General features: G+C 38.7%; 1 protein-coding gene across 1 annotated transcript in view; it reads right to left on the reverse strand.

Annotated features, from left to right (window-relative positions):
• Window positions 1–15,090, reverse strand: part of GRM1 (glutamate metabotropic receptor 1) — a 349,171-nt gene that overhangs the window by 47,046 nt on the left and 287,035 nt on the right. Inside the window, exons 6-7 of the mRNA XM_010983731.3 lie at window positions 13,131–13,299; window positions 160–286 (exon numbers count right to left, since the gene is read on the reverse strand). Coding sequence (XP_010982033.2) covers window positions 160–286; window positions 13,131–13,299 — 296 coding nt within the window. The remainder of the gene's footprint in view (window positions 1–159; window positions 287–13,130; window positions 13,300–15,090) is intronic.

Consider the following 15,090-nt stretch of genomic DNA (forward strand, 5'->3'; position numbering starts at 1 on the left):
GAAAACTTCCAAGAGGTTTATATGTATGTTTTGATACGAGCAATAACAATGAAAATAAACATTGAAAAAGACATGAGCTAATCACTCACATTTTGAACAATGGGCATGTTGGAAAGGCCAAAGATCAAGGACAACAATTACAAGTGAGGTGACTCCTACCTGTTAGATCTCCACTGGGCCACCATCCCAAGTCACAAGCTTTGCAGGTGAATTCATCTTGCACAAATTCATTCTCTTTGCAGGCAGTACAAATCCAGCAACAGCTGACTTCTCCTTTCCGTATAACCTGTAACATAAGGATATTTCACATGCCTCAGAGACAGTTTCTCCCAAAACTCTTTTATTTTAGATGAGGACTTGCTTTCACACTATGATTTTTTTTAAGTAATTTTTCAAAAAGTCCTACATATTGAGGAATCTTAAATACATGGATTCGGAATACCTTATTACATTAGAGTTCAAATAGGAATTTCAGTTCATTCCATCCTGGATTTGGAGACTTTTCAAGGCTAATTTATTTTATAAAGGGAGTGAAAAAGTTGAGTTTTATCAATATTTATGTTAATATGTATTAATAATTCTCAGAAAAGTAAAAATACATTTTTCTTCTCTGTAAAAGCAAGTAATGTTTAACCACGTAAGTTCCTATGTAATAAAACCTTATAAATTCATAAAAACTGAGAAATTATGGAATTTTTGTTGTAATTATCAAAGACTAAGCAGCTTTGTATAAATAAAAACAGATTAATGGCTAAGAAAGTGTAACCTTATTACTGATCTTGTAACTAGCTCTAGTGAATTCAAAAGATCACATGGATCGTTGGAAGAAAAATTACTAGTTCAAAATTGCTGAAGAATTGCTTTTTATGTGACCAGTTTAAACTTTCTCCCATTTTCAATTTGTTTGGTAAGTACTTTTTCACTTACACAATACAAAAATAAACATCAAAAAACATTGCATTAAAAAAATTGAATTAAAAGTGAGTTTCTTGTAAACATTAATTCAATATTGCTTGCACCTCTCATCTGATGATGTCTGCCTTTCATCCAAGGATTTATTTATAGTGACATACCGGCTAAACTTCTTTGTTTTGTTTCAGTAGTTGTTGAAGAGTTGGCAATATGCACTTTTAACTTATCACAGTCTATATTCAAATAATGTTATACAATTTCATGGATAATGTAAGTCCCTTACAGCAAAATCCTTTTTTTTCTCCCTCCCATTCTTAGGGTTACAGTTATAAAATATTTTACCTACACAGATTTTATAACTCCCTCACATAATAAGTTGCCATTCTTGCTTTAAGCAATCATCTTTGAGATAAATTTTTGCAATAAGAAAAATATTATTATATTTTATATTTACCCATGCATTCGTGATTTCTGGTGCTTTTAATTCCTTTGTATTGACTCATATCTATCTGGTATAATTTTCTTCTGAATGAAGAACTTTCTTTAATATTTACTATAGTGCTGATCTGAAAATTGACTTCTTTCAGCTTTTTTTTGAAAAGTCTTTATTTTGACTTAATTTTTGAGAAAATATTTTCACTTGGTATAGAAATTTAAGTTGACAGCTTTTTCTTTCTTTCAGCAGTTTATGCCCTTCCATTATTGTAGGGAATAGACATCTAGTTTGAAAGTTTTTTTTTTCCCCCAACATTTTGAAGATATCATTTGTTTCTTGTCTTGCATATGGTTTCTGATAAGTCTCTCTGTGTCACAGACCTTTATTTTTTAATCATGGCTGATATAAAGAGTTTCCTTTTTATCCCTGGTTTTTAGCAATTTAATTATGTCTTCTTCATGTTTATCTTCCTCAAGATTTGTTGAGCTCCATGGATTTGTGTTTACATTTTCATTATTTTTGAAATTTTTTCAGTCATCATTTCTTAATTTTTTTTCTGGCTTGTCTCTATCCCCTGTCCTTTTGGGTTTCCAACTGCACTTATGGTATGCCTCTTCATGGTACTCCACAAGTTCCTGAGAGCCTGTTCATTTCTTTAAGTTTGTTTTTCGCTCTCTCTGCCTCATTCGGCCATTCTCTATTGTTATGTTTTAAGTTCCTGATCTTTACTTCCATAATGTCTAACATGCTGTTAATCCCATCCATTAAAGTATTATCTCTAATGTATTTTATTTTTCATGGTATAAATTCCATTTTGTTATATTCTTACATTTCTACTTGTTTTCTTATGATATGTATGTTTTCTTTAAAATCCTTTAGTATGTATTTATAGTAGATATTTTAATATTCCTTTTTTAACATTTTTAATTGAATTATAGTCATTTTACAATGTTGCGTCAAATTCCAGTGTAGAGCACAATTTTTCAGTTATACATGAACGTACATACATTCATTGTCACATTTTTTTTTTGCTGTGAGCTACCACAAGATCTTGTATATATTTCCCTGTGCTATACAGTATAATCTTGCTTATCTATTCTGCATATGCCTATCAGTATCTACAGATTTTGAAATCCCAGTCTGTCCCTTCCCACCCCCTGGCCCCTTGGAAACACAAGTTTGTATTCTATGTCTATGAGTCTGTTTTGTATTTATGTTCTTTTTTTGGATTCCACAGAAATCATGAGTGATTTCATATGGTATTTTTCTTTCTCTTTCTGGCTTATTTCACTTAGAATGACGTTCTCCAGGGACATCCATGTTGCTGCAAATGGCATTATGTTGTTTTCGTGGCTGAATAGTATTCCATTGTATAAATATATCACATCTTCTTTATCCAGTCATCTGGAGATGGACGTTTAGGCTGTTTCCATGTCTTGGCTATTGTAAATAGTGCTGCTATGAACATTGGGGTGCAGGTGTCTTTTTGAAGTAGGGTTCCTTCTGGATATATGCCCAGGAGTGGGATTCCTGGGTCATATGAAGTCTATTCCTAACCTTTTGAGGAATCTCCATACTGTTTTCCACAGTGGCTGCACCAAACTACATTCCCACCAGCAGTGTAGGAAGGTTCCCTTTTCTTCATAGCCTCTCCAGTATTCATCATTTGTGGACTTTTGAATGATGGCCATTCTGACTCGTGTGAGGTGATACCTGATATTTTAATATTCTTGACTACTAATTCCATCATCAATATGATATCTGGTACTGCTCCTATTGCTTGATTTTCCTTCTGGTATTCTGTCACATTTTCTCACTTTATCATATGTCTAAAAAATTGATCAGATGCTGGATGTTGTGTACATAAGTTGTAGAGTGCTGGATTTTTTTTTTCTTAAGAAGTACTGCCCTTTGTTCTGGAAGTCATCTAAGTTACTTGTAGATCACTTTGAGCCTTGTTTTTAATCTTTCCTGGCAAGCCTAAATAGTCTCTACTCTAGGAATAGTTTAGCCTCATTATTAAGTTATGGATCTACTGGGGTCTCTACTTAATTCTTTGTGTATTCAACAAGGTACCTCCACTCTGGCCTGTAGAAACTAGGACAACTCTTGGCCTTGTGTTACCTCTGGGAATCCAACTCATCAGCAGTTGTTCTTTATCTGGACTTTCTGAATTCTACTCTATTCATACAGATTCGGTCAAATACTCAGGGGAGCTCGAATGCCAAATTCTGGGACTCTTCCTGCATAGATCCAACCTCTTCCTTCCTCTGTACTACAAATTCTAGCTGCCTTGGCCTTTCTAAACTCTGATTTCTGTCTTCCTAAATTATCAAGACAGCCAAGCTCTGTTTCTTTCTCACTAAACAGCAACAAGGAAATTGCCTCCAGGCAGAAAGCCTGAGTCATTTCAGGGTTCACCTTGTTTGTTTCACTTTCTTGGAATCAAGGTCATGCACTGTTTTCCAAAGTCTGATCCCAGTTATTTCATGCATTGTGTCAAGTTTTCTGGTTGTTTACAGCAGAAGGCAAAATCTATACTCTTACTCCCTCATGGGTAGAAACTGAAGTCCCTCCCTAACTATTAAACATTATCAAATATTTCTCATATGTAAAGTCAGAAATTAAACTAAATATTATTATACAAACATTATAGTTTCTTTGTGAAAATAAAATTATCTTCTTGCAAATCAGGTCAAAATTTATACCACTGTTTTAGAATTACATGAAAAATATCCAGTGACAGTATATTTTCAGAAAACGTAAAGGTTTTTCTATTTCTCCTGTAACTTTCAAATAACTTTAGAAAGTAGAATTAAATTAAGTCTTTGAAAAAATTCACACTTATCCTCAGAATAATCAGGAGAAATTTACATTCCAAATTATAAATTTTTCTAAGTGATAAGAGAAAAATTGAATTAGTAATGAATACTGTTTTCTAATTTTAATTATTATAAGAAGCACAATAAGAGCTGTCACACAACACTGTATATCTCTTCAATCAACTTTATCTTTTTCTCTCACTGTAAAATGAATACTACAAACTAGACAAATTCATAAGATAATAATGCTAAGAAAATGTATTTGTACAGGATGACTGGTGAAGGTAGATCATATGAGTAACTGGCACATGGGAAATGTTTAAAATTAGGCTGTCAATGACTAAATGATTAAATAAATGATTAGCTTATACTTCTAATAAGTAATGAAAATGGAACTGCTCAAATGGAGTTATTTTTTATTACTTCTTTATTCAACCACCAAATATGTGTATTTTCGCCATACAATGCCTAAAATATGGGATTTGTCTTTTCTATCTCAGAGTCACCCCTCTAGACTCAGAAACCTGAATTCTGGTCCCTATCTTCCAGTCATACAACATGCCTCTAATTTCTTCTCACTCCAGAGTAACATGCACACAGCTGCCAAAATTGTTTGAATGGCCTGTGGGCTCCTCAAGAGAAGGGAATCACGCCATACTTTCATTGTTATCAGATCATAGTTATCAAGAAATGTATCAGGAACACACAGTAGGAGGCCAATGAATGAGTGTTGAGTGCAGTAGTTCTTAAAAATAGAATTGGGCCACTCAAGGAACCTTAGTGCCTCACTTTTCCTACACTTTTGAAACACAAGCTCTATGGTCAGGCATTCACTTAGTCCCTGGACCTCGTTTCTGCACATAACTTTGACTGTTAATAGTCTGTTACGTAAGTTTGCCAAACAAGGAAGAGCTGCCTCTATGCCACCCCCTGCTTATGTCCTCATTAATGTCCACAGAACTTTGTTTTTGAGAGAGGTTTGAAGTAGGGTAGTTACATAGCCTAATTTGTTTTTCATCTGGCTTGCTTTTTGCAAGGATCATTATGGCTGCTATTTGGAGAACAGATTTTAAGGAGGGCAGAAGAGAGAGAGTGCGTGAGTTGTTTAATCCATGGTTTTAACATGAAACAATATAGTAAAGAAACATATATATTTTAATAAAAGAAAGAATATTCCTTTCCATTTAGAATATCATCTTTCCTCCATCAGTCCATCTATGGCACTACTTCTGAGTTCTGACACAACATCACAAGCTCTGGGAAGTATTTCTGGAGCAGCGAGCCCTTTGAAACATTACTTTATTTGGAATTCTCTATAATTAAAATATATTTGGTATTTTATCACCACAAGTTAGCTTTTGTCCTCTAATTGTTTCAGATATATACAGTAGGTATGTTTCATTCAGATATTGTTTTTTTCATTCTTAGATTACTGTCTCTAATTTATGTTTTACTCTCCCCAATATCGCCAAAATTTAAAATTTTATTTTTATATTTTTTGTACTAACTGATATTTCTTTTGCCTGTTGTATATGCTCAAAAGCTGAATAAAGTTATTGTTTCATTTTTGTTATAGTAAAGCACTTTTATGACAGCTCTGAGTCATGGTAAGGGATTTGATATTTCACTGAAACTGCCCTTGAAGGATTAAGACTTTCCAAGACACTGGGACTGTTTTGATTCCTTTTATGCCCTGTGTACATGATGCTCTGTTTATTGTTAGTGAGGCTAGATGACCTGCTGCTTTGCACACGGATATGATTTAATTCCATATACTCTATAGGAGTCAAAGAATTTATGCCATAGGAAATCAAATATTCACCTTATGACCACATTTCTGAAATAACCTAATTTTTTCAAAATTTAGGCTTTATTTAGAAAAAGGGCAAAAGAAAATAAACAGCATCAGGAGGATATAATGAAGGAAAAGTAATGATAAATCAAAGGGAACAGAGAAATTTTTCTTCAGAAGGGAAATGCCTAGAAGACTAAACAGAATAAAGACACTGGGCTACCCAATTAGGACTGTAGGAGAATCAGCTGGAAGAGAGAAGGGCTAGTCCTACCCTCCTGTGTCCCCCCCGTGCCCAGTATGAGAGCTTGGGCAACAATGGACCCTAACTGCTGATATATGTTTTTCCAGCTGCATTACGAGTTCCTCAGAGGAAGGGGTCATGTTTAAGTTTCCTTTGCATTCACAGCGCTAGCATAGTTCTTGGCACATATTAATTACTCAGTAATGTATATGAAAAAGAAGAGGGAAATAATATGGAATACAACATAAACAGAGGAAATAAAAATGAAGAGTTCAAAGAGAATAAAAAAATAAGAGGAAAGTGTAGAGAATTTTGCAAGAACTAAAGAAAAATATCCATTTGGGAAAATGTCTATTTTGTAATTTATTAGAGGAAAATGTAACAAAAATCATATAGGAATATAAAACGATCACAACAACAGACACGTATGGAACCAGACTATGTGCTAGGCACCCTGTACAGAACTACACTAACCCTCACAACCATTCCATGGACTAAGTTAATTATGCTCATTTTGCAGATGAGGAAACAGCTGCCAAGGGGATAGTACTTTGTGCAAACCTCAGTCACATTATCTCCAGTTATTCTCAAGAATCAGGCTCTTCCTAGTGTAATAATGGCTGTCACAATGATAGCATGTTACGCTGGGAACCAAAATTGTATCTCTGAGGTTGGTAGCTATATATTCACTTAGCCAATCTTTATTTAGTGGCTCAGCATGCCAGACATGGTGCTCTGCATGGGGACAAATAAATGAAAAGAACTGATGATCACTGAGGTAAGAAGCTCAGAATCTCACATGATGTACTCAGTGTACTGCTGGCAGGAGGAATGAAATGCCTATGCAGAGCATATATGTTCAATCATTCATCCATTCATTTATTCACATTATGCATTTACAGTGCCAGGCACTATAAAAAATCTAGAAATACAATAAAACAGACAATAGCCCCATTCTTGGGGAACTGTCATTCTAGAGAAGGGCTTGAAAAAACTACCACATAAAGGAGGAATAGGGTTCAGGGCAGGGACCAAAGTAAGGCACAAGCCTAGTGCCTAGGGATCAGATTTAAAGGGGCACTCACCCTCAGGGCTGTGCACGTACCCTGCCCCCTGCACTTGCAGGTCTCTGAGAATGGGGTCTCTTTAATGTCTGTACCTTAGGTGCCTCACCTTAGCCCCAGGCCTGATAGGGAGGCACCTGGAAGTGGGGATTGCAGTTTTGCATGTGGCGGTCAGGTAAGGCCTCACTAAGAAACATGCTAGTCAAGTAAAGACTTGAGAGAGGGCAGGGAGTAAGCTTTCTGGTATACCTGGTGAAGTGGGTCCCGCGCAGCGGGAGCAGCTAGAGCGAAGACCGGCAGTAAGAGTGCCCCGGGTGTCCATACTATTGCCTTCCTCCTCTACTTTTCCGTACGTGTGTTACACTTCAGTAAATGTCTGCTGAAAAGGGAAAATGGGCCCCGCTTCAGCCACTGCCACCTCCCAGGCACAGCAGTTCTGCTGCGTTCCTGCTCTGCCCAGTGTCACGTGACTCAGCAGCAGCTCCGGTGGGCACCTGTCTCCAGACGTGGCAGACAAGCTAGGTCTGAGGATAAGGTGATCACCAAAAGATTCAGTAACCAGGAGACCAGTGTAAACCCCAGTCAAAGCATGAGAGGTGAAGGTGTAGGTACTACTCAGAGTGGCTGTGGATAAATGAATGATGATTCTGTAGAGTTTCTCATTATGACCAGTTCTTCCAAAGATTCCTCCTCATCCAGAGAGACTATAATAATTTTATGTTTTCATATGCATAATAAAACACACAAAAATATTTTTTCAACTTTTTTCAGAATTTTAGCCAATATGTTTTTAGTAGCCAGGGCAGATCACCTCATCAGTATATAATCATAAGCTTCTCAGATAAAGAACTTTTTATTTTCTTGTGGACAATTTATATTGAGAATTTGCCATCCTACAGTAGAATTTAGAAAATATTGCTTAATGAAGGAACCATATTATTGTTTCATTGGTTGCAAAAATGGTGACATTAACTATGAACAATTTAAATGGGTGGTTCATTTTGACTCACAAAAAGAGAAAGCTGAGGTGGGCAGGAGAGTTATAAATGATGATGTTATTGCTAATTTTCTTAGGTGGTCTTACGGCCATGTGAGAATTGCCCTTATTCTTAGAAAACAAAAGCTGAGGTATGAAGATATGAAGTTTCATGACATTTGCTCCTCACTTTCAAATGGGAAAAAATGGTTAACCGAATTCTGAAGTCTACAGTTTGTAAAAAAAATACGTGTATCTGGGCTATTCCCCACATATAGAAGGTATATTTTACTATATGACGATATGGCATGTGTAATGAAGGACCACTTATGATATAGTCCTTGTTCACCTAATGTCTCCATAATTCTGTCTTATTGTCCATGTGGGAATAGGGGAAATGATGATCATCTTCACACTCCATGTCCAGCCTCCCAGACTCAAACCATCATCTTGGAGTAAAGAATCTGAAAACAAACTTAAGGGGAGGGAAAAAAAAAAAAGGGTGGGCGGGGAAAGAATAGGAGAGCAGTGAAAGCAACCTCCATGATCCTTTCCCTCAACTTTTCTGCCCATTTCCTTGTCTCTGCTAAACTCTCCTGTCAGCTCTCACAAATATTGATTGCCTCCTTAATTCCAGATTTTGTTCCCTCAGTATTTTTAAAGTGGATCTCTATAATTTTCCTATGAACTGTTGAGAAAATAAGGCTTAGCAATTGAAATTTGCATTTGTAGGAGGTATGCCAGTTCATACAATGAAAGATGGTTGAACAACATGTGGCTGTGGGTTGATAAAGAGCTTTGGGTTGGTTCCAAGCCCAGCTCCAGCATTTATTTGCTAGCTGAGAAAGTCTGCAAACCCTCTGGGCCTCAGATTCCTCATCTATAAAATGAGGGTGATTATTCCCCTTTTAAACAGTTGTTTAAAGGAGTAATTGAAATGATGTCCATAAGGCATCCCTTTTTATACTTGCACAAGAATAAATTTGATAAAACTTAATCTCTGATCTCTACTGCCTCCTTCTCCTTTCCTTCACTTTCCCCTCCTCTGCCTTTTCGTTCCTTCCTACATCTTTCCTGCCCTCCCCCACACCAAGGAAAACAGCAGCAGGCTTGGTACGGGAGGCCAGTACACGTGCCAGGCCCTTGCTGTTAGCGTGCAGTTCTGTTGTCTGCATTTAATGTGCTGCCTCTGATTCTTTTTGCCTGGCCTGTCTCTTAGGCCCTTGGCCATTAGTTCTTGGGGGTTCTGGACACTTCTTCAGCCCCTACCTCAGCTTCCACCACTGTTGTGTCATCTTCTGGCATCTCCAGCTGGCTCTCTTCCGTGAAGGAGGCACTGGGTTCCACAGCCACCTCCACTGCACCCACCACAGCAGGAGCCCAGAACAGACCCACAGAGGCTTCCACTCCCCCAACTGCTTCCAAATCCGAAGAAGGGCCATATAACAGGATGTGGACCCTGGCTTCCTCAGCAGCTGTCTAAAGGGGTCAGGTGATGCTACTTCCTGTGAGCAAACGTTGACCACAGGAAACAGAAAACAGAATGGCATGAGTACATACATCCTTCTCCCCTTCCTGCAGCGGAGAGTCCGAGCAGCCCGTCCAGAGATCTCTAGGAGGCTGAGTGACTAACTGTGCTCAGTGAGGCAGCGTCCTGCTCAACGACGCATCACCTTCCTGGTGGTGGTGTTTTTCCGTGCTTCCATGTCTCCCTTCACTTTTCCCCGCACTCTTGCTTCCCTGGGGTTGCACCTCCCAATAATGCATTAGCACTTAAGACTTGCTTAGCATCAGGGGTTCAGGGGAATCTGAGCTAAGTACCGATGAACTGCATTCTCCAGGCTGTCTTTCTGGATAGTGTTGGGAAAATGGAATTATCTAATGGGAGACTGAACAGACAGAGAGAGGAGAAGCCACAATATCCAGGTATCTTCCTCTTCCCACCTTGGGGGGCATCTCAGGTAGTAGCTGTGACATTCCCCATGTCCATCTAGCCCCAGGGTGGAAATGATTCCTGCTGTTGCTCATTTCTGAGTTGCCCCAGTTCCCCCTTTTACTTTCATAACCAGTATTTTATATTAAAAATATAAAACTTGAACCTACCGAGCATAGGTTCTTTTTTTTCCTGACTGAACCCTGACTAATATAAGGAACAACAATGAAAGTCTGATTTTATTTACCTGTGTCTGTGGTATGATTGAAATCAGTTTCTGCCTCCATAAAATATTATATCTGTAAGATATTATAGTTATATTTCTAAAAATCAATAACATAAGAAATCTGGACTTTTAACTACTTCAAAGGAAATGACCAGAAGAAAGTTCCAAAGTTTACCACAAAAGAAGTCAAATGATTATTCCATCATTTTAAGTGGCATTTGATATTTTAAATGAATAATCCTCTCCTAAAGGTTATGGTTCTCAGTTAATACAAGTGCAAGTCCTAAGGTCGCCTTTTAAGTTGCTTCTCTTCAGTCTCTGTCGTGGCTACTTAGAGATCTGGCTCTGCATCCTGGGCCTGGTAGGTGGCAAATAGATGGTATAAGAATATAAATGCTATTATTTGGTAAATGGGATTCAGATTTCATTTGTTTCCATACCTCCCATGGTGCTTATGGGAAACAAATATCCCCCTCACCTTGACTCCAGGTGCTTTGAGAACAGGCACACTTTCCATCCTGCAGGGTACCAGTATTACAAAAATTGGACCCCAAGGGACCTGCATTTATAGCGAGAACTCTGTAATGGCTCAGGAACGATTTCTGGGATCTCCTTTGATAACACTGCACAGGTGTAACGCACATGTGGTGCCAGAAATACTCTAGTATCTATGCAGACAGCTTTTCCTCCGAACTTGGGGGCGGGAGGAAGGCCTCTCCTCTGGAATGTTCAAATGGGACTGCACGTGGTGTGTGAGCCCTGTTCCCGGCCTGGCAGCAGTCAGAGTAACAGGAGGGGACTGTGAAAGCGAGCGAGAGTGTGGAGCGTCTTTGGAATGGTTTGCATTCTCTTGCCAGGGCTTGCTTTGCTTGTTTGCTTTTCTTATACTCTGAAAAACCAAACTTTCTCATTCTATCAACTTTTTCACAGCAGTTCTCTGCACTAAACACTCAGTGAAAGGAGACCTGAGTCGAACATGTGACGTGCCCTTTGGGTCACAGAAGTGCATAGAGCCCGGGGCTTCCGGCCTGTCCCAGTCATATGACGTCGGTCTCAGATGTCTGGTTTTCCCTACCACCTAGAGAAGCTGACCGGCACAGGGTTTAGTGGTCTGGCATCTTGTGGCAATAGTCAAAGAGAAGTTGTAGGCCCCTGATTTCAGAGGATAGATTCCTACATACCACTAGACAGCCTCATGGGAAAACTTCCATCTGGACAAGAATCAGAACTGGATTTACGGGGAGAAGCAGCACTGATACCCACCCCATACACACTGATTTGGCCGGAGACGTTCTCACATTTCTGAAATACTTCTACATTGGGTAGAAACTAATGGTGTCGTCAAGCATCCTGACTGCCCCACACTACCCTATCTGTGCAGGATTCCTCACCTAAATCTTCCTGTGATCCGACAACTCAAGGATTAACCATGGGCATGGTAGGAGGCCTCCAACATCCCATTATAGCACTAAAATGGAGTTCATTTTGATTGGTTAGTTGTCAAGACAATTATTAAATATTTTAATATCACATATGCAAAGAAAGCACTAACATTAAAACCTCAGGTGAGTTGCCTTAGAAATTTTTTTCTAACTCAAAGTGACTGAATCCACTGAGAGTCTGAGTCCACCCAGAAAGCTCTTCTCAGTTGCTAAAACATGTTGGAGGTTCCAGATCCTCTACCTTCTTTGATCAGTAGAGAGAAAGCTTTTCCAGCTGCTGCACCAACACTACCAGCCTCTTGCCCTAAGGACCCTTCAGTAGACGTCTCAGGGCATCTTCTGAGGGTGGAGGGCGCTTCTGCAGCTCCTGCGAACGGCGCAGCAGTGCAGCTCCATAGCAAGAGAGCAGGAGCCTCACACAGTACCCATTGCACCTCCAGCTGTGCTTTGTGACATTTACGTGACAGCTAGTCTGTTCCCAGAGATGAATCACAGAAAATTAGAGATGGGAGAGACCTATCAGGTCATTTAATGCACACCCCTACCAGTTCACAATCACTCCCCTATGCTCCATTCCCGGTGCATCAGGCAGTTTGGTTTTAAATAGCACGGGAAACAGAGAGTGCTGTTTCTATGCCTTCTTCTGCAAGAATTCTCTCTACTAGGTTGAGTCAAATGCCCAGTATTTGATGTTTATTTACTCTAGTTTTAAGTATACAGTGATATCATGGTCACTCACTTGCCTCAAACCGGAAAAAAAAAAAAAAAACTTCTGAGAATAATTAGAAAGTGAGGACTCTTTCTTGGGTGGAAAACAGTAGTTTCAGGAAAAATCAAAGAACTTGGTGGAGAAAAGAGAAGAGGCAAGCAGCACTTCTGTGTTACCTCATTTCAACTTCTTTTATTTTAGTTTTACACTTACTTGGCATTGTTCAGCTTCTGCTTTCTTTAACAATAGCTAGAACTATGACTAAGCAGTATCACTGGTTTTGGTTTCCATTACTTTTGTTTCAGTTTTTAATTTGATTACTCATCCTCTTGCTTTCTACACTGTGTTTAAGATTGCAGCTCATCATTGCGATTTGAATAAAGACTATTCTATGCCTATTCATCTCCCGATCTTTGTCGTTTCAATTTTTGCTAGACACAAGAACAGGAACAGTAACCCTGGCACACCCTTTCCTGGACAGTATTTTCAAAGAAAAATGTGTTTTTCTCTACTTCTGCCCAGGCAGGAGGTCTCCTATGGACATCATCCAAGAATCCATTTGTGGCTGGCTTACCTTAATCTGACCCTTTAAGCAAGGCTCACTGCACACAGACCGTACCACTCCACTCTTGTTCATCTGGATTTTGTAATCATCAATGTTCAGCACCCCTTCATGCCAGGTTCCAACGTGAACATAGTCATAGCGATTAGCGTCAGTGTACTGCAGGTTCATGATATCATACCTGCAAAGAAAATGACATGTGTGTCTTGGAGAATGACATGGACATGACGTAGAAACCAAAGGAATCTGGTAAATAGACAATAATAGACAGAAGAGAGGTAAAAATTAGAATCACCCCATGTCCTAACACCAGCTACTGTCAATGTGTTAGTTTATTTTAATTAGTTTAGTTATGTATCCTCTGATTTTCCAAAATATGTTTTCCATTCTTCAGTCTCTGTTTGCATATCATCCATATTAAAGAATATATTATTCTTGTACTTTTCTCTCTGCTTGTTCTCCAAAAGAAGTAATCCCATATGTGCTGAGTTGACCATTATCTCCTTCAAATTATTATTCACTAAGTTATCCTTTTGTTTCAACCTTTTTTTAATTGAAGTCTAGCAGTTGACAATGTCATGTCAGTTTCTGGTGTACAGCAAATAATATTTCAGTCATACATACACATACATATATACTTTTTCATATTCTTTTTCATTCTAGGTTACCATAAGATATTGAATATAGTTATTTTTTGATCAAGTAACAGTTCTTACTAACATTAATTTTTAATTTGATTGCTTTTATTCCAAATTTCTTTTTCACATTCAATTGCTATTTTCATCCCATTGGATTAAAAGAGGTGAGTTTTACCAAGTCTGGTACCTATTTTAGGTGCTAATAGAGCAAGGAATCTGATAAATGCATCTTTAATTAGCAAGGATGTTGGGAATTGAACATCCTGAGCATTGACATTTAAACTGGTCTCTCCCTTGATTAGGAGAAACATTTCTGAATCCAAATCATCCGCGTCAGTTATTTCAGTGGTTTCAAATGCTGTGGGGCTACATGGCGGTAAAATCGACATTTAGAAATATTTACTCTAGCCAGAGTGTGTTTGGGGGGCCAGATTCATCATTTCTCTGTGCTGGCAGTGGAGAGCATTTTCCAACTCAATGGAAAAAAACACAGGATTTGACGTTAGAATGTGTAAGCTGGAATCGCCTTGCTAACATTTTAACAGCAGATTATACTACTTTGGAATGTTGCTAAACTCTTTAAGGCTCACGGGGTTCTTGCAGGGATTTACGAACATAAGGCATGTAAAAAACTGTTTCACAGTCGGGACAAATGCACATGTAAGGCAATATCACTGCATCATTCATATGTGTAGCACTATTGTTGTGCTAAAATACTCTCCTTATTTCTATGCTATAAGTATACGAGAACATCTTTGTGTTGTCATAGCCATTTCTCTCTCAGTCATTGAAAATTCTCAGGTATTCTTCAGTCTTCTTTCCATGTTGCTCTTTACTCCAAGTAAACTATAACTCACATGGCAATTGGCCCAAAATGTACGCCCGATTCTCCTTTCCTGGCTCTGCAAAGTGGGATTCTTTCCTGCAGAACATGGGCAGGGTTCTCACCCTTCTGCCCTAGAATATAGGAGGCAAGTTCTCGCTCTTTGCGCTTGACCCAAAGAAACAGATGGCAATTAACTAACACAGCTCTCTTCCCTCTCCCTACAATGCTTCTACCCAATCCATCCTGGGATTTCATCCCTCTAAACCTGATTCAGACTCAGAATTGTCCTCAGCCCAGCACTCCAGGAAGAAATTACCAACCAACCTTAGATGGCATCTGAAATCTATTGGCTATATCTGGCCTAGTTCTTTGTCTGGACAACTAACATCTTTTATTGGCTTTTCTGCTTGTTCTTAATGTGCAAGTGCATTCTGTCACCCACAGGGTTGTTAGTGGCTTCTCCACATCCAGATTCTGGCCATTTCTATAAATAGTAGCCCCCTCAAGG

Source organism: Camelus dromedarius, chromosome 6 (assembly GCF_036321535.1).
Source record: "Camelus dromedarius isolate mCamDro1 chromosome 6, mCamDro1.pat, whole genome shotgun sequence".
Classification (NCBI taxonomy): Eukaryota; Metazoa; Chordata; class Mammalia; order Artiodactyla; family Camelidae; genus Camelus; species Camelus dromedarius.